General features: G+C 37.4%; 1 protein-coding gene across 1 annotated transcript; it reads right to left on the bottom strand.

Moving 5' to 3' along the window:
• Positions 1 to 3,629: 3,629 nt before the first annotated feature.
• On the bottom strand, positions 3,630 to 22,101 carry TM9SF2 (transmembrane 9 superfamily protein member 2). Its single transcript, XM_067120596.1, has 15 exons — positions 21,795 to 22,101; positions 16,676 to 16,743; positions 13,703 to 13,799; positions 12,303 to 12,438; positions 10,859 to 10,980; positions 10,465 to 10,588; positions 9,843 to 9,985; positions 9,415 to 9,594; positions 8,717 to 8,861; positions 7,599 to 7,776; positions 7,266 to 7,425; positions 6,697 to 6,960; positions 6,335 to 6,506; positions 5,719 to 5,836; positions 3,630 to 5,146 (listed from the first exon to the last, which is right to left on the bottom strand). Exons 1-14 carry the CDS (start codon positions 21,915 to 21,917, stop codon positions 5,769 to 5,771), a joined length of 1,980 nt encoding a protein of 659 aa, XP_066976697.1. The 5' UTR covers positions 21,918 to 22,101; the 3' UTR covers positions 3,630 to 5,146; positions 5,719 to 5,768.
• Between the last annotated feature and the right edge of the window lie 4,095 nt (positions 22,102 to 26,196).

Raw genomic sequence — 26,196 nt, 5'->3', positions numbered from 1 at the left:
CTGTAGGTTTGTCACTAAGTGTACATGATATTATTTCATACATTTCCTGCTTTGCTTCTTCTCAGCTACAGATATTGTTCTGTACAAGCTTGTAGCCTAAAGAATTGATTGCAATATTGTGCAACAATATCTCAACTCTGGAATGTATCAAAAGACTAGAAAAAGGAAAATCAAATAATGGCATGGCTGATTGACATTTGGAAATCAAATATGACTGAAATTGCATCAGTTAGATTATACAGGTCAAGTACAAATCTATTACATACCAATGCACTCGCACAACATTTACGAACACTCAGGCTTACCCTTACCCACTGTGGACTCATGCACAGACATATTCATCAGTACACATGAATTCTGTAAGTGAAACAGAAAATAGTACTGTATTACCAATGGCAAAAAGTGAAGGTTCAACCTGGAGCTCCATTTAACCCACCACATACAGTACACCAGTAATTATTTTGTTAATGTACCTCAAAGATTGTAACCAGCTTTCATTCAAAGAATACTCACTAATACTCAAGACGAAGGTTGGTGTACATCGTAGGACTGTAGAGTGTTTGAAACAGGCCTAAAACTGCTTCCCCCTGACTAGGGTTGAACCCAGGACTCGTTGGTGTGGCGAGGCTGGAACCACTTGACCATAAGAACCTTTACCGCAGCTGGTACTCAAAATGAACTTATGTTCAAAGAGAAACATAAAACCCAACTCGCAAACCAAGTGTCTGCAGAAGAAAATGACAATGTGCTGAAATAAAATGGATGAGAAATAACAAACTGCAGTAACCAGTTTACAAATACTGTATATACATGAAAACAAAAACATGCAAAAAACAAACACTGGTTCTAATTAGTGTACTTATAGCCTGTGAATACTCTCAAATCAGACAGTGTTAATCAAAAGACTGACAAAATCTGGAGCACAATTGACAACCTGATCTTCATACTCATTGAAGTTGCGACAAAAAGACTACCTTGGGGTTGAAATATTGTACCAAGAATATTTTCTCTACAGGAGATCAAACAGCCATTACGGCTTTGGTTTAGGAATGGAATGAAACATAAATCTGAGTCCAAGGCCAAGAACTGGGACCTATAAGATCTTTAACCAAATAAAATGAAATTGATACAGTGTAACAGGAGGAAAACCTTGCAGTTGCACAATGACAACTGTTAGGAGAGGGTGGAAAGAAAGAAGGAAGAAAGAATATGAATAGAGGCACAGTAAAAGGAGTACAGTGCAATGAGTGAGGTGCACAAATGGCTCTACCCCCTACGGGATGAAGGGACTCTGCAAAGAGCCTAAAGTAATGCTTAGAGTGGACCTCATGGCTCTACCCGCAAAAAAGGGGGTTTGGGAATTGGTACTCTTACTTCTATTTACAAAAATAAACAAGCACAATTTTCTTTACAATATATAGCCCTACTCTACAGGTCATGGACGTACTTTAACTGCTGGCATTTATCTACGTCTGTTGAAATTTCTCACATCAAGTTTGAAGAACTCTTCCACACTGAGTAATATAGTGTATAAAGTTATTCAGGGACATTTGGTTTGCGGAGTTTTCTGATGATCAAATCTGGCAAATTTCCAAGTAATTTGTATTTTTTCTAACATACAAACCTGACGTCTTTACATAGGGGATTTACTTTCAGTGCAAGCTGGAGCCAGCCATTTAACTAAAAACAAGGTGGATATTGGTAGTTGGCTACCAATGGTAGGGGAGGAATCGCTGCCATCCAGTTGGTACGCATTCACTTTACCTTTTGGCCCAACTTGTCATTTGTTCCTACATGTATACAACCCTTGGTCTTTACATAGGGGAGACTTACTTCTTGGTGGGAGGATTCTGAGCAAATCTCAGAATGACTGGTAGTTTGCCTCACCTGTGGGCTTTTCTTGGTCATGTAAGAACATAAGGAAGAAGACTAATGCCTCTGATCTTCTGAACGTGAGTGATGTTCAACTGCCAGACTTCTGGGCCTTTCAAATAAGTGGAATGTAATGTCACTGATTGGAAGATACGCTTGGATGAAACCAAACTGTCGGGGACAATAAAGCTGAAGATAACCAATGGGTCTGTTCATTGTCAGTCCCTCTCTCCCTTTGCTAGAGGGAGGGTAGGAGTTGCATCTACTAATCCAAAAAGAGCTAGATTATAGACAGGATACTCAGCCATCTAAAGCACCTGCATGCATGCCCGTCCAGCACATGACAACTTGTTAATTGCCCCTTAGAAGGGTATAAAAGAGACGGTAGGAGGCCAGTCCCACACACACCCCTCTTCTGCGGCTGTACACCTTATGCGAGATATCACGTCTTCAAGAGTTGGGTGAGCTACATGACTTCTGAGCAGCCACCAAAGAACCTAGGCAAAAAGTCCAAGGATCTATAGGCAACGTTCCAAAGGCAAAAAGGAGGCGAATGTGGCCTGTCATGACCGCATTCCCGTCCTGGTACCTGTCCGAAAAGTTCTTCCTGAATGCTAGGGGCAGACCAATGTCCCTGACCTTTCGAAATCTCAATTGAAATGTATTGTTGCCCACCATGTCAGCTGTGGAGTATGTCCGTTTGATCATTACATAAAGTCAAAAGAAATGGAGCTCTTGGACACCACTTCTTGGTCGAGCCAGAACTAATAACAACTTGTCGGCACCTAGTTTGGTGGTGAAATCCTGAAGTGGTAATGTGAAAGGCCTTCAGGCACTTGGTAGCTTTTAGTGTCCTCAGAAACGGAATGCTCACACACTGTTGATCGCCCGGCGAATAAGGCTGAACGACGGAAAGTCGTATGCCCAAGACTTGAATCATGGATGCAAAAGACGTCTCCTAGATGCCAACAGCATCTGGAGTTCCCAGGAGGTCACCTATTCAAGTTCTGACTAGCCCCAACATTGCTAAACATGGATGCGAAAGATGTCTCCTAGATGCCAACAGCACCTGGTGTTCTCAGGAGGTCACCTATCCAAGTACTGACCAGACCCAATTGCTGCTAATTTCACTGATTGGACGAGAAGAGATGTTACGGCCACGGTCCGGAAAGACATCCGAACAGTAACAGCTTCAGTGTGTCGAGACTGAAGGGCTACCCTGACCGTCTTCCTAGATCGAACAATCGTCTGGAACATCAAGGTGTCAAGACCAATTGTTGATAACACCGACCCTAGTGACTGAACTTGTCTGTCATACACCCATCCCTGGACTGTGTCTGGTTGACAGCTGCGCGGAGTGTGCTACTGCAACCTGTACACCTGCATCGTCAATTGAGGAGATGAAAGGATTATTAGTAAATTTTACTCAACCTTTCAAGGTCTCAGTCTTTTTTGGCATCTTCAAATTTATTTCTTCAAAGATTTTAATTGCCAAAGTACTCAGATGTTTAATGACAAATGAAATGTTTAGTATGACTTTCAAAATTTGTATACTCACATGGAGATTTAGGAGAGTCTTGCTAGGTTTTCCTTGCTGGCAAACAGATGTATAGACACCATTTCTGCACTCTTTAATCCTGAAAAGTTCTGTCTGAGAGCAACTCTTCACAATGGAAGGGAATTACAAACAAAACGCTGCATGATGCTGATATTGCATCTACACAACAGGTATACAACAATTCAATGAAAAAATTACAGTTTTATAAAAATTTATTTAATTTCAAAACCATTGGACTTTCATTTCTATCATATAAAGTGGCTTCACTGTATTAGTACTTATTATAACCTTCCAACTAATACCGAACTGACCAAGAAGCAGAAAGGACTAAAAGCCTTGATGTAAATAGTAAAACAAATATAAAGTACACAATGGACTTTGTTAGGCAAATAAGGAATGAAAAAGCAGTTCTGGCAAATGATATCCTTAATAGTGGGTGACGATGAAAGTTTCATCTTACTCCATTTGATTCAAGTCAGGGTAACTTAATTGAACAAAAATTTGTACAATGGAATGCCAATTTCAGGCAGCACTGCTTTTTTCTCGTCTTGCCTTAAAGTAAGCAATAAATAAAATGACATAACACATTCAACTTCAAGAGTCACTCCTCAAAACACTTGTGCACATGATGGTGCTATGAAAACATAAAAGATCAAAAAAATATATATACAATCAACTAGTGTTGCCAAACAATCACGGACTTGCTCCCAAACACACAAAGTCATGCATTAACCTTAGTAATATATATAAATACAGTATGTATAACATCCACACATGTGCGCAAACATACAAGGCAGGAATAGCTAATACAGCTAAGCCATAAATCATCATTTTATGTTATATACATAACAAGGTAATAAGAGAAAATTACGGTCATTATAAACCATAAGGTGAAAAAAATAAGTCTGCTGATGTACGGATTTACCGTTTATCTCGACGGTAACTTTCTTCTAGTTAGGAAGAAAATGACTGTCATGGTATCAAAACAGTAATCACCTAGCTTATGAAAGGGAAATTACCTATCACTTCACAGTAATTTTCCTGCTGATTCTTGAGGACTGAACTATTTCACTGTAAAATTCCTGTATACAAACAAGAAACGGCTGTTACTCTGAAGTAACTTCCCTAAGAATGAAGAAAAAAATTACAGGTATGAAAACAGTAATATTTAGATAAGACAGCCTAGACCTACAGTACTTTGATTCATAACATTGTGTCTAATACAAGACATCCCAAAGATTTCTTCATGGTATTAAATACAACATATGAACTCCACACTTCCACCAGCTGTAGCACCTCTGAGAATGAATGCAGTTACTCTCCATACCACAGTCTGCCTTGTCCTTTACCACAGGAAACATAACTGCCACTATGTAGTCGCAAGTGATATGAGAGGCACTCCGCTCCCAATGAATACTTTTTTGGTTCTCTTACAAACATAATCCAAGAGAATTCTACAAATGTAGAGAAGCTTGAGAAAAATATCACACAGCTTACATAGCATTATGGACAAGCTTTATCAAAACATTTCTATTTATACACAAAATGGCCTGTCTGATATATAATATATATATATAACCTTTACCACTATTACTTCAAGCTGTAGAGGACCAATTTTCATTATTTTCACCGAGTACTCTGTTTCTCCAGAACCTAATGCTTTAACGTAATGCCCTGTCAGTAGTTGCCGATAGTACTTACTGCATATATACCTCTCTGAAAGAATAACAAACACATTTAGTTAGTTCAACAGAAAAAGCAAATGGTGCTGATATCTTCAAACCTATTTACAGTGTGTCACCATATCAAACACCAGAGCACCGATAAACATATGACAAAATATCTGGTGACCCTTCTTTTTCTCATAGAATGTGTTAGCAAATTCTTGAAAGAATTAGATTACAAAAGGAATTCCTGTACAATCTTCGACCACATCCCAAAAGGGCCCTATGCATGTGATCGTTTATGAACAATTAAATATCAATGTACTAACAAATGAGCTTTTACCTGACTAACAAGAATGAAAGGAACTTAGAACTATTTCACAGCTGAGCACAGAAATGCATTTCTGTGGCACTTAAAGATTCCAAGTTCATAGTTTTTAAGATGATAATAAGAGGTCCTTCAATATAAACGCATTATCCAGGACAGTGCACGGGTGCATATTTTCATTGGTTTCAAGTACACAACATTCCCATCAGCAACTCATAATTCATAAGGTTATGCTTAGACTCCTTATAAAAAATACTACCACATCTGAGAATACATACTTGGTACATGACACTTACCTATAAAATAACTTCATTTTAGCAACTGGAATAAAAGCATCTGTTGGAGCTTAATCAACTTTAACAACGCTGTATATTTTACGAACAAACCAGAAACATGCCACAAATCCAATAGTTCCTGGAAAGAGCAAAAAAAATCACACTTACAAACAGACCTGAAGAATACAGTAAAACAAAAGAACTCTGATCTTCCGTTTACACTACATGGAAAAGGTTCATGAACAGTTTCAGTACTACACCTTAAGCTAACTGCTAATATTAGGATGATAGCTATTGCCCATCACAAAAGAAATATCTCAATATTTAGGAATAATATTTACATACCAAATTGTTCACCCAGGGGTTACTTTATAAAATACAATTTAACAATTCTTAAAAGACATGAGACAAAAGAAGCTAAAGTTAAAGGACTTGGCCAGCTGGGTTGGATTACTGAAAATGAGCAGCTGATGGCCTCAGGAAATCATCAAATTTTTAATACAAATGTTAGGTACAAACTTAAGATGAAAACAACTTGCTATTGAGCTGTATAGACCAACTACGAAATCTGTACTAATGGGAGTGCATGAAATAAAATGATCAGTAAACAAAACATCTTACAAACTTGAAGACTTACCTGTAAGAAGGAAGAAAAGGAAGACCATGATTGCAGTATAACCGAAATACAGCATAGTTGATATAACACCTTCTATATTTAATTTTGTTTCGAAATAATGGACACAATAAACAAATAAGTAGAAAGCTGTAAATCCTGATGTCAAGAAGCTACGCCACCACCAGTGATAATCCTGTGGGATGCATTGAAGAGAAAACGAAACCATCATCAAAATATACAAGCAGCCATTAGATTAAGACAAATTTGAAATTCGTGTGATTAATATCTTACAATTTCAATTATTTCAATGATCAAACAAGAGCACACACAGTATTCCAGTATTTGACACGAAACAGTAACTTCTGCAACAAAATACGTCTTACCTCGGCACACAAGTGGAAATAGCACAGCAAAACTGTGGTTTCTGAGCAAGTGATGACTAAAATGAGGAACACCAAAAACAAGAAGCCAAACATGTAGTAGGTTTGTGAAGACCAGATGGAATTTAGAATGAAGAAGAGTTGAATGAAAATGCATCCAAATGGCAGCACACCTCCCATGATGATGCCAGGTAGGGGCTGAGTATAAACGCTTTGCTCTGGAATTTGCCTGGGAATTTGGTTGGTACGAACTGGGTTTTCTAAGCACTGTTAAAGTAAATTCATATATACATTAGGTTATGTATGCCTTATTACAGATGGCTACGCAATAAAAGTTTAAAATAGTGCCATAGAAAAGGATTACAGTTACTGTACTAAGTATCTTTCATTAAAACAATGGAAAAATTCAATCACTGGCAAGAAGGCATTAACTGCAAATAAAGTAAAGATTGCATTTTATAACTCAAAACACTCTGTTGACATACAAAAAACAGTATAAAAGATGTATGTCTATAAAGAAAGTTTATAAAGCCATTTATGGAGACAATATCTATCTTAAAATCTACGCTTACCCGTTTTCTGTAACCGAAGAAAGAACCGACAAACGTGAGTGGCACTGACACCAAGAACCATAGAGCCAAAAGGGCAAGCAAAGTGGTGAATGGCACAGCAGCGCTGGAGCCCTTGTACCACAAAATTAGGTTCATCACAAAGAACAGTGCAAAGACAATTCTGGAAAGAAAAAAAATCCATTATGGATCTAAAAGTAAGTGTGCTAGTGTGACTTTAAAATATCAAATCAGTGAGGACTGAATATAATGCCACAATCCTAATCAATTATGATGAAACATAGTACATTACTAGCCTACCGACAAAGGAAGCCATCATCACTCATGTAAACTTACCCTGGACAAAGCATTGATGTAAGAATGACGTTTGATTTCCATTTTTCTCCCCCAAAGCTTTTGTATAAACGAGCTGCTACATAGCCAGCGGGGAAGCCAAGGCAAACGTACAGCACCATTGCACAGGTCATAAGAGCTCCACGATTTGCAGGTGACAAAAATCCGAGACAGGCAAACACTGGAATTTAAATAATAATCTTGGAACCTACAGTATGATGACATGATAATGATTATGGTCTAACCAGGTCACGCAATTCAAAACTTAATAAACTGCCAATGTCTTAAGATATCAAATTTCATTTTTAGAAAACCCTGGCTTATCTGCAGAGAACTATTATTGATTGTAATAAGCTATGTATCCAGTCCACTAAGATCAATTACTCATCTCTGAGGGAGTCGACCTGAAGAGTTTATTTTTAATATTAGTAATTTTCAGCTCTGTTAAACCCATTCAAATAAATATAATGTGTGAGGTGAGAACTCCAAGTCAGAAAAATAATCATGAAAAAGACATCAGGTTACTATTTCTTAATCCATATGGATTAACCCACCAAGAAAGACATTTGACAAATACTGTGAAGGGAGGTGACTTAGAACAGAATGTTTAAATAAGGGAACTTTAAAATATAAGCCATTAAAAGGGTCAACTGAGTATCAATATAAAAAAACTAGCCTTTTGTTAACAGTTTTGCAACTTTCCTGTGAATATCAATCATATGGAAAGTTATTCTTTTAGTTTTATTTGCTATTTACCATTTTTAAGCATACTCTGGGTTTAAAGGTTATACAGCAGACTCAATGCACTGTTCTCTGAATGAGGCACAATTTCTGTAACTATCAGATGGCTTTGTTTTAAGGAGTCTAATGCCAAATACATGAAACACCAGGGGCAGTTTTAGTGAATCATTCTTATTTACAACTGGATGAGACACAGTTGTCATTCTACAATACATGGCATGATATTCCAGAAAAAGGTTGTGAGCAACGACAATATTATAACAGATGAAACTAATTCCTTTTAATGACATAATTTCAACATCCACTTTGCCAGTAACCAGTGGCAAGTATTAATCATTTCTCCTTCCTACAGCTATCATGAGTACTTTCAGTATACATACACAGTGTGACAAGTGTCATGATGAGGACTTGAACGCCTGAGCCAACCAGCACAGAAAGAAGCATTCCACGACGAGGTGGTCTGAATACATCTCCATGCACCAGCTTCCAACCGTATTCTTCTTGGGCATCTTCCCCAGCTTCAATCTGGATTAATGGGCAAAGTAAGTAATCAGGGGAAACAATATTACTGACAAAAGGGCATTACACTTAATTACTGCTATAAATAGTATCTGTCACAAGTTAGACTAAATTGCCATTGCATAGCAAGGAAGTATTATAAGAGATATTAACAACATACCTCATCTGAACAATCAAGTATTAAATGTTATCCGGATGCTTTAAAAGTTGATGTTCATTCTGAGCAAATATTTGATGCAGCAAGTATACGAGTCAAGGGCTTGAGTATAAAATGTAATGGTGGTTGTTGTGGACTCATCCAAAACATAACAAAGAACACTGGGATAATTTGTTTTGGATTTCTAAAAACTTGAACTGCATATAAAAATAACTGGCTACATTTTGAAATGCTAAATTCTAAAGCAACATTTGATGACAAGAACAGTACATTGTTAACTACTTAAACTAAAGTACAATTTAAGCAAACCACTTCTACTACATTGTTAACTACTTAAACTAAAGTACAATTTATGCAAACCACTTCTACATCATCTATGCAAAAAGCATCTCTAAGACTTGCCTGATTATAGCGAGCAATATCTTTGTGCAACGTTCTCAGCATGATCATTGCCACCATGCCAGACAGGAATAATACGATCACCAGAGAATTCAGGATGCTGAACCACTGGATATTAGTGTGTGGCATGGAATCTAGAATGTAATCCCAACGTGACGACCAACGGTTGTTTCCAGTGCTCTTCTGTGAAGGCGGTAAAAATAAGCAATGTTAGACTTTATCGATATTTATTCCACAACAGAGAGGGGGTTAGCAAGACACAATCATATCAATAAATTCTAATTTTAAAATTACATGCTATAAAGAGGTGCCTTTTCAAGCTTTTTGGAGCACCCTGTGTAAATTCTGAGTCTCCCTTGCAATATACAGCCATGAATACTAAAACAAAAGATATGCGAGAGAAAGAGAGGGAGAGAATGATGGTCTCTTACAGTAAATATAACTGAGTAGGTGTATGTAATCCTAATTTTGTCCTTTGCACCATCTGGAATAGCCATAACTTCTGGGGTATCACAAGCTTCTCCTGCTGGTGCATATTCTTTGTGCTTGATGCTACGTGGTGTTACGCGCACAGCTGAAATGTGAAAAATAAAAGTCATAGTGCCTTCAGCCACAGTAGAGTTAATTCTTTTTAGAATTTTAGCTTAGAGAACATGAAATAACTCTTGAAAGGTACAGCAACAAAAGAGTAAACTAAAACAAAACTAGTCATAAAAAAAAGGGATACAGTAACAGTAAATGTTGCGCACAATACACTGCATAAAATACCCCTCAGAATATGTTGCAATCAATTCCAACCAAAATTGTTAACAGTGAATCAATTAATAAAATTATGCCACTCAGAAACAAACATATGAATAATAAACACTGTCTTCTGAGAATTATCTGTTTATAGTTCTCGTAGTTTAACTACGACGCAAGAATTGCTCAACTTTACATGTGGGATCCAAGGTAATTTTTCATTTTGCATAATTTACAACACAGTAGTAGATTCTGACTATGACACTGATTCTGAAGTAATGTACACTGTTCAACTATATAACCAGTACTCACAAAGAATGCGTCCACCAGACCCATGGAGTGCACTTCCCCAGTCTTCAGACTCTCCACTGTGATATGTGATGTTCAAATCAACGTGGTTAAATAAGTAGTAAGTTTCTGCATCAGTGTATCGTTTCTGTGGAGGGCGATACATTAATCACAAAAGGATAAATATACAAAGAATATTTTACTTCACAGGCTTGAACAAGTTGTGTCATTCTTTTCCTCACATGGCAGACATTCAGCACTATATCACAACAACTGGTTATGCATTTCTCAATGTTCTTACTCTGAAACGATTTAGTGCTGCACATTTAACTGTCATGAACTGATCAGTCTTACAAATAAATAAGCATGCAAAATATTCCAAGGAAAACTCAAAGAGGATAAGAAGAAAAATGCTTACATCCATAACACAAGCATCCTTGGGTCGTCTTGCCGAGTCAACATAGCAACCCACTGGAAAGCCGGTTGCACAGAACACGCTTCCACCTTCGACTATGTAACACCAAGTGACAGGCATATTATCTGAAAATGCAAAGCTGCTTAGCAAAGTCTAATATACTCAAAATCTGTTTGATTTGCTACATCAGGCACTCCAAAGACTATGTTCACTGACACAGATTTTAAAAAACAAATTAACACTGTCATAGGATGCATCAAAGTTTTTTCTGACTGGCAAAACAAAGCACAAAAAAATCAATAGAAAATATAAGCCATTTTCACAATATGGCTTTCTTTCACACCTTCGAGAAGCCACAAGCACCTGGGGTCAATTGAAAAAAATATAAAGTAATGTAACCAAAACTCCAAGACTGAAATCTTGACTCTCACCAGGCTGACCTGAAGTTCGTCTAAATTACTGCAAATGAATCAAATTCTAGTTGGGGCCATAAGTGAAAGTAAAAAGCAGAAAGCATTGCAGCTGGGAATGAAAGGACAATGTAAAATGCCTTCAGTACAATCAACAGCGTGCCCTGTGCATCTTGAATTTGCAACTATCATAATTTATTGAAACCATCCCCTTTTAGTGATGATAATGGGGATCCAGTAATGCTAACCACTCATTCTATTCGTGGACCTATTTGTCCTGCTTATGGGAAATGAACCTCTGGCTGCTTTGTCCTCATAAGTAGGGACAGCATATTTCAGCATTTACAGTAAATACTTACTTTGCTGTACAAAAGGATTCTTGGGGTATTAGTTACAATGAATTGTAAGTAACCTACAACTGCAGGAAAGTTGAGAGAACATTTTAACTTGTACGCTTTCACTAGAATGCAAAACTTGCTTCTCTGGCATTGGTAAAAAAAAAACGCTGAAATATATTTTTTGGTAATGTTCCCCAGTGTTAATTTTTTTCCATGTTTTCTATATGCACTCATATTTAAGAGTTCATTCCAGTTTAAGAAGGAGCATTATACTTCTCTGAGGTTACAAATGATTCTTGGGTATTGAAGCAAGCAATCTACACTGTACATACATTCCAATGCCTAAAGGAGTCATTACTTTTTCATTATAATTATGAGACTTTCATACTGCCGTTAAGTTCTCCTTTCCTCAAACATTGGCAAAAATACTAAAAAAGTTCAACAATAGTGTTATCAGTTTGTGCACAGCACCATGCTTGCAAATAAATTGGTAATATTTCAAGCTAAAATCCATAACCTTCAGGCATTTATGCAGCTCAGCAATCCTTGCAAGCAGCTTGCAACATATCCCCACTTAGCCGTCACCATCGTACATGAAGTATACAATAAGGAAATACTGTGTACAACTTGCTCTTTACAAGAGCAGATTTTCAAAACACTATCCAGTGTGTGGTTGCGAAAGAATGAACATGCACATACCCACTATCCAATGGTGATAGTAGTTGAGATTCATGGCCCTCTTCAACTCTGCCAGAAGAGATGCCTGTTCTTTTGCTTTGGGATCATATTCTTTGGTGCAAACCACCTTACACTTCTCTGGCTTCAAGAACTCAACCTAGAAATATTAAACACAACAGTTCAGGTTCTGAAAATTACTTGGACTTTAATCACACATGAAAAATATACATACAGGCCAAAAACCGGGGCAATTAGTTAAATGCACAATGCAATGCTTCCCCTATACCAATATTAACAAAACTATGTAATCAAAAGTAGGACCCTTAGGCTAAAGGACTCCAAGGTAGGCTTACAGTTTTAAAACTTGTTTACATATGAAGAGAACATGTTCAAAAGAGCCTCTAAATCTACCTGGCAGGCGTCATAACAAATGATTCTATAGAATGACGACGAGTGTCTATATCCACATATGGCAATAATGTGGGTGAGAATGAAATGGTTAATTCTGTTTTATAACCTGGCAGAATTTCTCAATAATGTCCTGCTATATAGGGAAGGAGAGACAAACACTTTCCTAAAGAGGTGCACACAACACTACCTCACATTCATCGTATATCGGCAAGGGAGTTTATGAGAAAGATGTACATAGGAAAATTATGATAAACAATGTTACAAGGGAACAAATACTTTATCATTCCAGTCACAAAACAGTTCTTCGATGGTCAAAACCCATGTCTACACGAAGGCGACTTCCATATATGTTAATGCATATCCCCTTGCAAATTACATACTACAGTATACCCTAAAATGAGTAAGACTTCAGGGAGTGAGAAAAACAAAAGACTGAGAAAGGGAGAACTGCTGGGTTTAAACAAAAGAAATGTGTGCAAAGAATTATGATCACAAAAAAGCACACATTTGCAAAGAATTATGATCACAAAAAAGCACAAGTAATTCCAAAAGGTAAAATCATCAGCAGCGGTTAGAAGGTTAGCAAACAAGAACTTTATTTTCATTAGACTTGGTTGCAGAGTAAGAACTGAAAAAAGTAAGCTGACCACTCAACTTGAAATTCAGATACTTTGGTAGAAAGCATGGTGAAACCTACAGCACCGATGCTGGTGAAACGGCCGTGCTAAAACAATATGTCCCAATATTATTCGGCATGCATGAGGGAAAGAACCAAACAAGATGAAAGGACGTAGATGTGTGAGCCAAAATCCTTCTAAAGAATCCTCTGTGCGAGTATATAACCCTGTAAAGGGGTATGCATCTTAAACTAAGCAATTAAGAGAATGTGGCACTGAGAGTTGTCCTGTTTTCATCTGAAGCGAAAAACATATTTGGAAAATAGCTTACTACAGAAAACATAAACAGCTATAAAACTAAAGCATATGGATTCCTTGAATACGAGATCATACCTTGTAGGGCGATGGGTGGATTCGTTCGCCAAAGACTACCTGACCGAGGTTCTCAACAACAGTTTCGTCATTACCATTGTCTTTGCAGAAATCAAAGCTGAAATATCAAATAACAGGTCATTACAATGCACCAGACTATGAGATCACTAGTGTAAAATGGTTATTTATGATTGAAAAAATAAGTAGCAAGTAATTGTGAAAGTGAACACAAAAATTGACATGAGAAAATGCTAACTAATTCGTTACTTCTGCAATATACTGTATGTACGGTCACTCAAAAATGTTTTGCAACATGTTCCAGAAGTTTTCGTTCACCTAACAGTAATTTGTTCTTTTGATATTTACAAGGAAATGTAATTTTCTTATTCGATTTTGGTTATTAATCATACGGTTAACAATATAAAAAAGAATGGTGAGTGAAAAATTCATATTACGAAATATGACGAAACATTTTGAAAAATTTCACTTCAGATGATTGGGCAAAAGAGTCAAAGAAGAAATTATATTTCGAATCCAGATAAAAGCTTACTGACTAATAAAATAATATTGAATAACCATCAATGAAATTATATATATATAAAGAAAGAGAATTCAACCATTATCGTTGTCAAAAACAAAAAAGAAAAAATCTCATAACGTCGTGTGTTATCGTGTGACTCCACATTCGGGCAGGAAAAGTTTAAACTGTCTCGTCACTAAGCCGGACCACAATCATTAGCTTGCATAAGACTAATGTTTCTATCGTAGATATTGCTCGGCTGCTTAGCATAAATAAAACAACCATGTATAGAGGGATACAACAACAGAGAGAACGAGGAAACATGATAAATTCATTGTAAAAACTGGAGGACAACCTCACTGTTGCACTACTGTTAAGTATCATCATCGGATGATCACTGAAGTAGCTCCGCCTAACTCCCCCCTGACTACCGATGTTGCTATAAAGAGAGAACATTACGCTCTCCCTTCAAGTTGCTGCTCAAACCATCCGTAACAGGCTACATGAGACCAAGATATTATTTCATCATACTCCTGCCAAGAAACACTTCATATCAGCGAAACACAAAGAATAGAGGCTAGGGTTTGCATTATAATATAATCCAGTGGCCGATGATTTCTGTACGAGTCATATTTTGCGATGAGGAGGAGACATTCTCCACTGATGAGCACGATAGTCTTCTTCACTGCTGGCATTTAGCATTAACTAAATTAATGTTGAACTTCTAGCTAATTTTAATTCTTTAGAAACTTAGATAATAAGAAATACAAAAATAGGCGTTATATATTCAGTTAACTTCATAAGAGGCATCAAAATGATAGGCCTAAGTAGCAATGAAAGAAATGAGAAATTACACATGATAACGGCATTATATATATATATGTGTGTGTGTGTGTGTGTGTGTATGTATGTATGTACATATGTGTGTGTGTGTGTGTACGTGCGATTATATTCTATGTATTACAAAAATAGACGTGAAATCTGTTAGTCCAGTTCAGTATATTTTATATTAAGTTTCACTAGTTCACAATATACATAGGATTAGTCATCCAAAAATTTAATTAATAATAATGTGAAGCAAATCTTTACAAAAGTCGTATTTGTTGATGTTAATAAGACTAACAGTTCAACTTGTAACAGTCGTAGGCCTATGTCTACAAAGTTCACACATATGAAGGAGATAAAACAACGATAGTGACGGCAGTTGGAGATGAAAATATTAAAACCTAAGAACAGCGATGACCTCAGAAGTATTATAGTAACATCCTTTAAGTAAGTAAAATATGACAACAGTAAGCAGTATCAGAAAAAGCCCTGCTTAAGGGAAACTGCAGGTAATTTCTCGGACCCACCACTAGTGTTCAGTTGTTTCATGCCCTTACAACTGAGTTGCCAAATAGCGCCAGATAGCGCCAGATGTCGCTATTATAAGCTGTTGTCCGAAAAGTTTTGAAGTATGTTGCAAAACTTTTTTGAGTGATTGTACCTCTGGAAACTATAAAAGAGAACAAGTAATGACAAATACATTGGTGATTATTAAGTGCTAATTGCAGCACAAATTGCAATTAAAAAATACACTGCGCACAAAAAAAAAGAACGAAGCCTTGAGTCAAGCTTTTTAATTAGTATGAAAACTGATGTCATTCCTGAGACGTCAATAGTACAGTTAAGAAAATGCATGGGTATGGGTTGTAATGACAATTTTTGTATGCCAAAAGGCATTTCTGGTAAATTAAGATTCCTGCCTATGTAGTCTCTGTAAATACAGTATTAGTAAAATCCGTAAAATTTAGACAAAGAAAGGTTTGAAATGCCATAATGGGTCAAAAATATTTTTTCCCAAAAACTGTGAAAACACTCACAAAATCACTTGACTTGATTTTTTTGGCGATCCTTGTTAAAATGACTAATTTTAAATAACATTTTAAAATCCATACACCTTTGAACGTACATCTGTAAGCTGTGCCAGAGGCAGGGAATTCCTATGCTAGTTTAGGGATATTCTGTACAAACAACAAACAGGCATTTTATTATAGCAGCTAGTTTGGATTTATCAACTTCATGAAACATTTTCTACATGAAAATTAATCATTTTTCAACCTAACACAACATGATTGGCAAATGAATACACAGACCGACTTTTCAGGGCAAAGATCTGTCTCCTAGTTTGAAAACAAAATCCACAAACGAAATGTAGGCGTGTGGACTTTATGTCGGTAAACTCCAGAGCAGGTGTTACCACCGCAATCAGCTTGTACTGTACAGTGATACCATGTGACTTAAAATAATTACCCACGCCACGACATCGACACCAAACATTACATTCCACAATATATCTACTCTTAAGCTTTCACAATCATTTCTATCTTCACCATACAATATTTGTAACTATTACAAATACAATTGCATTTCTACAAACAGATCATGTATCTGAAGACAATGTATGACACTGACAGATTTTGAAACATACTTACTGGTCATACTCATATGGTATCACAGACTCCTCTGAATTCAGACGATTTACATATAAGGGAATCTCAGACTGAAAAAGAAGAAAGAATTTGTAAGAATAACCACATACCAGACCATTTTAGAAAAAATACAGCTAAATTAATTACGCATTCACTGGCCCTGATGCTGAAAACAGAACCCTTCTTCACATACTGTACACAGCAATAACAGTAACCCTAACCGTGGATTCACATTTTACGTTGTACAAAGATTTGTCAAACTGAACAGATGAAAATTCAAGCAAATCTGTGAGCTACAAACTTACAATCTCTCTATTCTTGCACTACGAGAGCAGCTGCACTGTTGCATCCCCTATGAAGCTTGATTAGCAAGAGCCTTCTTAAGGGAACCAAGAAGCAGCTGCGAGTGGCTGAAGATAATCAGCCATTGGAAACCTGTTATACATGTGACCAATTCTCATGTAACAATGCATTTTCCTATTTTCTCTGGGATGATTTTGTTACAAAAACATATGGTTGTACTGTATTTTCAGCATTTTCTGGTTAATACTGATCTAGATAGATTTTGATTTCCATCAGAAATAAAAAAAAAAAGTAATACAGCACCTGTTATGTACACAGGTGTTGTGTAGAAGTATGGTAGTCTACAGATAACGCATTATAAATGCTCTGATGCTACAGAAACCTCAAAGCAATGAATATTTACAATTTTCAAATTTCAATGCAGACACCACCCTACTTACAAACAGGATTGCTAGTTAAAATTGTGTTCAGAGTGCTACCCTTTGCCACCTGTAAGTTACAACAAACAATTCAACATACATACGGCCACCCAGAACGTAACTCGTTTGTAAGTAGGGTGGTGTCGACATTCAAAACTGTCTTGCACTACCTTTCTTTACCTCTTATCACGGCAAGTTTACACCCACATAAAAGCAAACTCACTAATAAGTCATTACTCAGTCTATTTCAATGAACCTGATAAAAGCTTGCATGCATAGCACATCCTCTGCTAATGTCAGCAGAGGTAAGTAAAATGGGGCCAATGTTGACAAACCAACATAGACTTGACCTACTTCACACGGTCGATTTAAAAAAACATCAAATGCTTAAATATGTACTTATCAAAAACTACACCTTAGACTGGCCTATTACTTAAAACCTGACAAGTGTCCCTCACCTACCCAAGAGGATTGGCTCCATGGACTACTACACTACACAGCCCACCATCACTGAAGCTCTACTCAAGTTTTACAGACCTCATCCCATACTGTTCTCGGGATGAATGCCTATTTAGAGACACAGATCTACATTACTGTAAATGGTGGTGCTGGTCTATCCCCAGGGTTATGCTAGGATGTCTAGCTCAGGCAAAAGAGTAAGTTAGGTTAGGTAACAGTTAGGGTTGTGAAAAAGTTTTTTTTATTTCATGCTTTTTCCTTGCATCCAATTTCTCCATTTTTGAAGACCTTACTTACAGATACTAGAGACTTCTGTTGTTATTTATGACTCACACCTTCACAATATCATATATTACCTCTTATGATGAGCACAGTAACCTTCCACCCACTCTCCAAGCACAACTGCCCACTGCCATGCTATGCACATTTACTCTGGTTCTGGAACAGAGCTTACGAGTATGATACAAGTTTCAGCTGAACATGTTTGATACTGAACACGCATACAGTATTTGCGGGGGATGCATACTGCAACTCCAAGTGAATAGCTAAAATCCGCGAATACTTAAAACCTCCTCTATAAACACTTAGAACTGCCTATTTTGATAAACAGAAAAAATACCTTTAAAAATGCTTATACCTGAGTATTTTAATAGTTTTATCACAAAAAGTGCATCTAGTCATGAAAATGATGTGAAAATACAATAATTAGGGAATATTTAAGTGAAAAATACTGCGAACGGGTGAATTTTCCATGAATAATGGGTAGCTACGTTCCACAGAGAAATCCACGAATACGTGAGTCCGCAAATATTGAGACCACAAATATGGGGGTTTACTGTGTCTTGTATCATACATACTTTTAAGGAACTGTTGCCAATCATAGTTTTCATACCGCTCTTCCTGTTTAAAGCATTGGAAACTGAAACAATTAACTCCAGTACCTCATGATTTCAAGATATGACTGAAAAATAAGTTAAACTTGTTTGATAATTGAAAATTTCAATGTTCTAATGTGAAATATTGAAATTCTGATGATATCCCAAGCTAAAGGCATAACATAAGCTCATTTAGCCAAGTTTTGTACTTAAAAAAAAAAAAAAAAAAAAAAAAAAAAAAAAAAAGTTGACTTTTTGGTAGCTCTAAGCCGTCTGTCCGTGGTGAGCTAGATGTGGCAGGTGACGTTTTTCTATAGAACTTTACCTGCTGAACAAGAATTTCAAGTAATATTTTGTTGCTCAGCTGTAATTAACCTGTGAATTATCTTTGAACTGGTGTGGTAAAACCCTTTCGAGAATAATTAACAGTAAGGGAAACCTGTTGGGATTTTGGGTTTTTTTGGTGGGGTAAATAACTTGGGAAAAGGTTTCGGTACCTTACTGTTGTATTCACTGTTATATATGTCATTTGGAACACGAAAATCAAGCATAAAAAGAAGGGCGACTAAATGGATAGTGGGAGCCATTCCAAAGGCACTTTTCATTCATTACTAGTACTACTGATTCTAAGCCTTAACACGCATGCGCTGGCTTTTGATTCACCAGTTGCTGGTTTTCTGCACTTAGCGAGAACTGCGAGAGACGGGCAATTGACGTTTTCCTATGTTATTTTACTTGCTGAACAAGAATTTAAAGTAATTACCTCTTGCCAGAACATACGAGCTTGCAGTAAACTTTAAAAACGCAGATAAGGTGCGCAGCGCCGTTCTGCTATGGCGACCTATAGAGGCCACCCAAGTTGAAAGCGAAATGGTAATGTTTTGTTTCCCATTTCCAAAAGCTTCGAATAGTGCGCAGTGGAGCTAGACTATGGCAACTGACGTTTTTCTATGTTACTTTACTTGCTTTACAAGATTTTAAGGTAATATTTTGCCGGTCGGCTGCTGCTAAACTGTAATTTAACCTTGAGCTGTGTGCGACCCACTGGCTGTTCTCTCTGCCCACTGGTACAGACGTGCAGTTTTCAAGGGTCAATTACATTTTAGTTACAGCCGACCGACAAAATATTATTTTAAATTCTTGCTCAGCAGGTAAAATAACATAGGAAAATGTCAATTGTCATAGGCTAGCTCACCGCGGACAGCCGCCTTAGAATTACCAACTTTTTTTTGGCTGTTTTTTTTTTCACGAATAAAACGGTTTTTTCCTAAAAAAATAAAAAAAGCTTGTTTTTTTCCCGGTTGCAACCTTAGTAACAGTAAATGACTTCCTCCTGAATTATATTTGGGGTTTCATGGAGCTTGACCTATCCAATATAACTACATTATATCAATTCTAGGGGGTTCCATAATTGCATAAATGACAACAGTCAGAAAATTCAATAGTTTATGTGACCAATTACCAAAGTAATTTGTAAGTAAGATGAGGTGAGCTTAACATGGATATATCTTAACCTAGTTTACTGTATCCATCCTGAACCCAACAAACCTAAGGTAACCTGACCCTGAGTGACAACCATGAGAGCTAAATACAGGAATACCTCATAACCTTACCTATTCTCTCTTTCAACTCATCTAGCAACAAAAATTATCATTCATTGACAGGCAGTCACGGAAGCACTGTGGGATGTACTCGCCCACTGACATGGGATGTGCAGAAGAATGCAAGGGCAGGGGCACGAGAGGGAACAACATACGAATGATGATGAAAGGGAGAGGAAAAACAAACGATAAGTGCGAGAGAGAGAAAGAATAACAAACGATAAGTGCAAGAGAGAGAAAGAATAACAAACGATAAGTGCGAGAGAGAGAAAGAATAACAAACGAACAGAGTGGGTCGAGAGAAAAATGATGGTGATTCCACTGTCTAAAGTTTTATAATATAGGACCAAGCCTCAACTTCTTTTTTAAACAATTAATTACTTGATGAAATTCAGTATTTCTTACATGAACATTAAATATAAGATAAGTTAGCCATAGATTTTTGTATTACTTGTTAGGCAATGTAATCACTATCCAACCTGTCCACTCTCACTATCTGTTACTGCCAAAACTTAAGTCACATTGCAGTGAGTAGTGCCATTGCTCTATAATTGCACGGCATGTACCAGTCCTTCAAAAACATCTCCAAAACATCAACAATAGAATTAAAAATGATCAGACTTCATAATTTATCACTTACTAGGCCTGCATACCTAATTATTCAATTGCCCTTCGAAGCAACTCCATAAGGAAAAAAGTGGCAAAAATGGTTATACCTGGACTCTTGGTGATATCAATGAATTAATTCATGCAATTGGAAATTATGAGTCAAGTGCAATATTATGCCAAGGCTAAAACCAAACAGAGGCCCGTACTTTAGACATTAGGCTAGGCTAGGCCATCTCGATTTCCCTGCAAAGCAAAGTGTGGCAGTTTAAGTGGATTTATTGTGAAAAAGCACACTGTAGGGATTTTCAGGTCGTTACACAAGACTAACGACGTTTCGGTTAGCCAGGATTGTAGCAAGCCGTCTCTTGGTTTAACATAAAAGTGGCGCTGCCTAGACTTAGCCCAAGATCTACCTCTGTGGGATGACGGTTTCAGCGAAACAGCCGTATCAAGTTACCTGTGGATGGGCAGAGGGCAGGTCTGGTCATTCCGTTAACCCTAACTGCCTAGACAGACTACACCTTGGGGTAGCACAACCTGGCCTAGTATAGGTTAAGCTACATTAAAATCACACAGATACTAAGTTGAGGAGTACCATGGCCAAGCCTAGGACTAGCCTACAGGATGAAGGCACTGTAGGAGTCTATGATTTTCAGGATATTATGGAAGGAGGAAAACATCCTACGGGGGTAGGGCCGAGTCGCCTAGCGTAGCCAAACCCACCCTGAAGAGGGTTACGGTGGCCCGAACCAAAACCAACCTGAGACGACAGGGCAGCCAGGTAATGACTGCCTGCGTCAAAACTTACTAATTAACACCTCCATGCACCAAATAAGAAGGGGGTCGGGTGACTCACCTGGCATTTCGCTTCGGTATCTGTCCCTTTGGCACAATAATTGACAGGGGCCAATCCGGGCAGGTAAAATGCGTCGATCGTCAGGGCCCCACATAACAGCAGCAGTGTAATTCTCCCTAGCATGGTGATATCTCCTCACTCGCCGTCGGATAGGTACAGGCAAATCTCTACGAGCTTTCTAGAGACATTAGACCTCGTCAGGGTAAGAATTTGGGGGTTTCTAGAGCGGCGGAAAGGTTGTGTGTTGTTGATCTGGCACTCCAGTGTTATCGCTGACACGTCTAACCGGAGCATGATGGGTAACGGTGTTGCCAGAACCCATAATAATAATCTACCCTCTAATGTCATCGCCGGATTTTGTTCGTAACTCTCTCGGTATCTACTCAAATTTTCGTCTTCAAACAGTTTTAAACATAAAAGCCAACACATACAAGACATTTAAGGCTACGTAAATGACATATGACATCAAAAAGGTAAAAAATGCATAGGATTATTTCCAGTCTGGGACTGGTATCAATGACAAGGAAACATATGCATAACGTAAATGCTACGTCCTAACGGAATGACTCTGGCTTCGTCGCTGTGTGTAACACTGAAAAGAATGAAATGACTCAAAAATAAATTTAACTGCTTTACATATAGGCTTTTGAATTGAACTTATTGGTGAAATTATAGGCTAAAACTTCTTTATAAATATAGATTTAAATATATAAATTTCTAAGTCTTTCCATTTCATACGAATAATATTCCCCACGTCAACAACCTATGCAACAAAATTCAACGCTAAAAAATGGCAAGTGCAGATAGATTTCAGTCGTTTTTATAACGAGACAGCTGTAGTCAGATAAGCACAGTAAACTTCAATGGATAACCCATCATTATTGTGAATCAATGGAACACCTATGTATTTCACTCTTCGGAATTCAATAAGAAGCCTTCTATCTACCTGATAATTACAGTAAGTAAATGCATAATATATGTACTGTACGTCATTATATATGCAGTGCTTGTAGGCAGGTGCGGATCACAGATTATCATCCAGTTTCTTATATACACACATACATACATACATACGTACGTACGTACATACGTGCGTATTCCCTACACTGATTTATGGAAATATTACCGGTTTGAGACCAATTCTTACAAGTGTGAATAATTCTCATTCGTAATGTAGATAAGGAATCAACAGGCAGATAAGCAACATTATTATCGAGAGATAACGGGATGTCTCGTGGCCAAGTTTGCTCTCAAGTATACTGTGACAACGAGTATGAATCATTATAAGCTTTTGCTCAAGATTATATATATGTATATATATATATATATATATATATATATATATATATATATATATATATATATATATATATATATATATATATATATATATAATTTATCTAACAGACGATGGTTTCTAGAAAAATAACACAGTCACTTTAGAATTCATACTATTAAACTCCTAATGACCATGTGCAGAAACTCAGAAACTGTCATAATATTAGTTGCTCCCTCCTTCTAGACACTCCTGATTTATACACTCTTTTCAACAACCTATCATCCTACGTTCTATCCACATGACCAAACCATCTCAAAATACTGATCCATCCTTTTGCCTATGCTAACTTCATTGCTACTTCTACATATCTCCACATTTTCACCATTTCTGTTTTTCTAATTACTTGGCCTAAAAGCAAACAAATCATCTCAAAGAGTTTCAACATTTTTTCTTTCATTTGCATTCAGCATTTCCACTTCACTGCCATAAAGAAGAGTTGGCTCAACAATCCCTTCTTACCTTCCAAAATGGGCATACCAAAATTCTACACACCTACTTTCTGGGAAAATATTAGGTAATGGCTAAATAACTAGCACACTCAGACATGTGATTAAGACTTCACACGACCTAATAAGATTCATGTGAGACTTACTAATAGCATCAATCAGATATATTTAGGGTCAGCTCAGCCATCCATTTATGATGTTATTTTTTAACTACACAGATCAAATTGGTCTACTCTTACCTATCTTAGTCCTATGTAACAATAGACCTAATGGTTCTGTGTAGTGTAGTTGGGATTAGAAAGCACCCGGGGGTACCTTAATCGCGTGATAACGTAGCTACGTTCCGTTAAGCCTCGTGTACACACACACACACACACACACACACACACACACACACACACACACACACACACACACACACACTGTAGAGCCTGAGTGGGTAGAGAGATAACCGCACTGAACGAGTTTTCCCTAGCTGCTGTTTCCGGTGTAAGTTTTCGTTTACGTAAAGATCAGGGGGTCTCCGCTGGCCAGTATCCGATCACTTGCAGTGTTTTTTAACATTTCACTAAAAACCTGTTCCTTTCCCATTCTCCATAGTGGTATGCAAATAACTTTTTTTTTATTCTTTTATTTAAAGAACTGAAGGAAGTCTATGGAATGAAGACGGAAGTCGAGAGTTTGACTTTGCGTGGGCGTTTAATAAGAATCTCGACATCGCTCTGTAATCTCGAATTTAAAAGACAATGTCTATGGAAGGAGACTAAAGTCTGGGCGGTACTTACGTCACTATGTATACCAAAATGTATACAATTAGACTTCAGGTTAAACGACACCTATAAGCGGAAGCCAGGATCACAAGGGAACATTAGTTTACATTTTGTTAAGGGGCAAAAAGCGTTTATACAAAACACCTGTCTCTCCGAGATGCTTTGACTTTGTTTGCAGGTGGGAAATAATACAGCACTGTTCTCGGAACACGAAACACTTATGTCTGTCATTCACGATTTTTAATTCTTCCTGTCACGTAATTCGTCAGACTCCGGTTTAGATAACGCAAAGGAAAATGAAACGGCTCAAATTCTGTCAAAGAAATCGCGAAATGCGGACCATCTTTTCTTAGTGCGGGGAGAGAATGTTCATTATTTAAATGGCTCTGGTGCCCGTTTTCTTTGACAATAAGTTTTTCAACCTTCCGGTAGTTACTCAAGCTGTGGTATTTGAAAATGTCCAAGAATTCATCTAAAGTCCAACGGATCGTTATAGCGAGATCAAACGGGGTAGGGGGAGACCGTTTAACGAGAGTAATATCCCGCAGGGGGGCAGTGCCGTCAGTGCACCTCATGCGGTGCACTGTAGGCATTTACTTAAGGTTCTTTGCCGCCCGCCTTCGGCCCCTAGCTGCAACCCCTTTCGTTCCTATTACTGTACCTCCTTTTATATTCTCTTTCTTCCATCTTGTTTTCCACCCTCTCCTGACAATTGATTCGTAGTGCAACTGCTTTGAGGTTTAAAGTTTTCCTTCTGTTACACCTCTCAACCCTTTTACTGTCAATTTCCGTTTCAGAGCTGAATAACCTCATAGATCCCAGTGCTTGGCCTAAATTCTGTATTCACTTCAAATCAACCACTAGTTTGTTATGGGGTGGGTTTGGGGGAGGGTGTTAGGGATGGTCTGAGTGATCCCCGAACCCTTAATTCCTTATGCCGACCAAAACAGCAGAGGTAGAAGCGCAAAGGAGACGTATACCACATTCGCATCTATTTTCCAATGCAAATTTGCTTTATTCTTCTTCTTGTTATTCGTTTCCCTGTGATTCTGCGCACTTACTATACCTTCCTGGAAGTACATTACTTCCAATCGTTAATCTTATTTTTTATCTTTAACTAATTGCTTTATCACGCCTTTCTCTACTTCCCCATTCCTTTTGATCTCATTTCTTAACCCCTGCTAAGAAATTCTTGTCTTTATCTTTATTGCGTCTCCCCTTTTCCCTTGTATTTTAGCACTTGCACTGTTCGTATTTCTTAACACCACATCAAGATGATTTTGCAATTTTTCTTACTTCCATTTGCTTATGTTTGTTGCAATTTAATTTTTTATATTTTTTTTTGTTTTTCTCTTTTTTTCCCCCCCAAGAACGATACGCGTTCCCTCACTATTCCCTCTTATTCCGTTCGTTCTTTTCGTTTTCCCAATTAATTTTCTTCTTGCTCTGCTTTCTGATTTTCCCAATTCGTTTTTCCCTTTCTAATGTCTTCATATAAAAGTACTTCTGTTCTTCAGTACTGTCTTCGTGATGGTTATAATTAGCTTTTATTTTTAGTACCCGTTTTCTTTTCTGAATCGAATCTCTAATCTTTTGTTTATTATATTTTTGATAAACTGTTTTTGCACCTTTTTAGTTTTACGTAAAAGAAAAATATTGTGCCGGCTTAGTACGTCCACACTTTATTCTGTCCGCACTCTTTCTTTTTCTTGTCCGCCCTCAGATCTTAAAAACTACTGAGGCTTGAGGGCTGCAAATTGGTATGTTGATCATCCACCCTCCAATCATCAAATATATCAAATTGCAGTCCTCTAGCCTCAGTAGCTTTGATTTTATTTGAGGTTAAA

This window comes from Macrobrachium rosenbergii, chromosome 18 (genome assembly GCF_040412425.1).
Source record: "Macrobrachium rosenbergii isolate ZJJX-2024 chromosome 18, ASM4041242v1, whole genome shotgun sequence".
NCBI lineage: Eukaryota > Metazoa > Arthropoda > Malacostraca > Decapoda > Palaemonidae > Macrobrachium > Macrobrachium rosenbergii.
Note: the sequence above shows the minus strand (reverse complement) of the source record. Positions and strands in the feature narration are given on the sequence as shown.

Bases quoted from the DNA above. Each gene is read 5' to 3' on its own strand.
- TM9SF2 (XM_067120596.1), bottom strand. From the start codon at position 21,917: ATGCTAGGGAGAATTACACTGCTGCTGTTATGTGGGGCCCTGACGATC. The intron at 12,439-13,702 runs GTATGATCTCGT...TAATATTTCTAG, and splicing joins TCCACCCATCGCCCTACAAG to GTTGAGTTCTTGAAGCCAGA. The intron at 6,961-7,265 runs GTAAGCGTAGAT...TTACTTTAACAG, and splicing joins TCTTCGGTTACAGAAAACGG to TGCTTAGAAAACCCAGTTCG.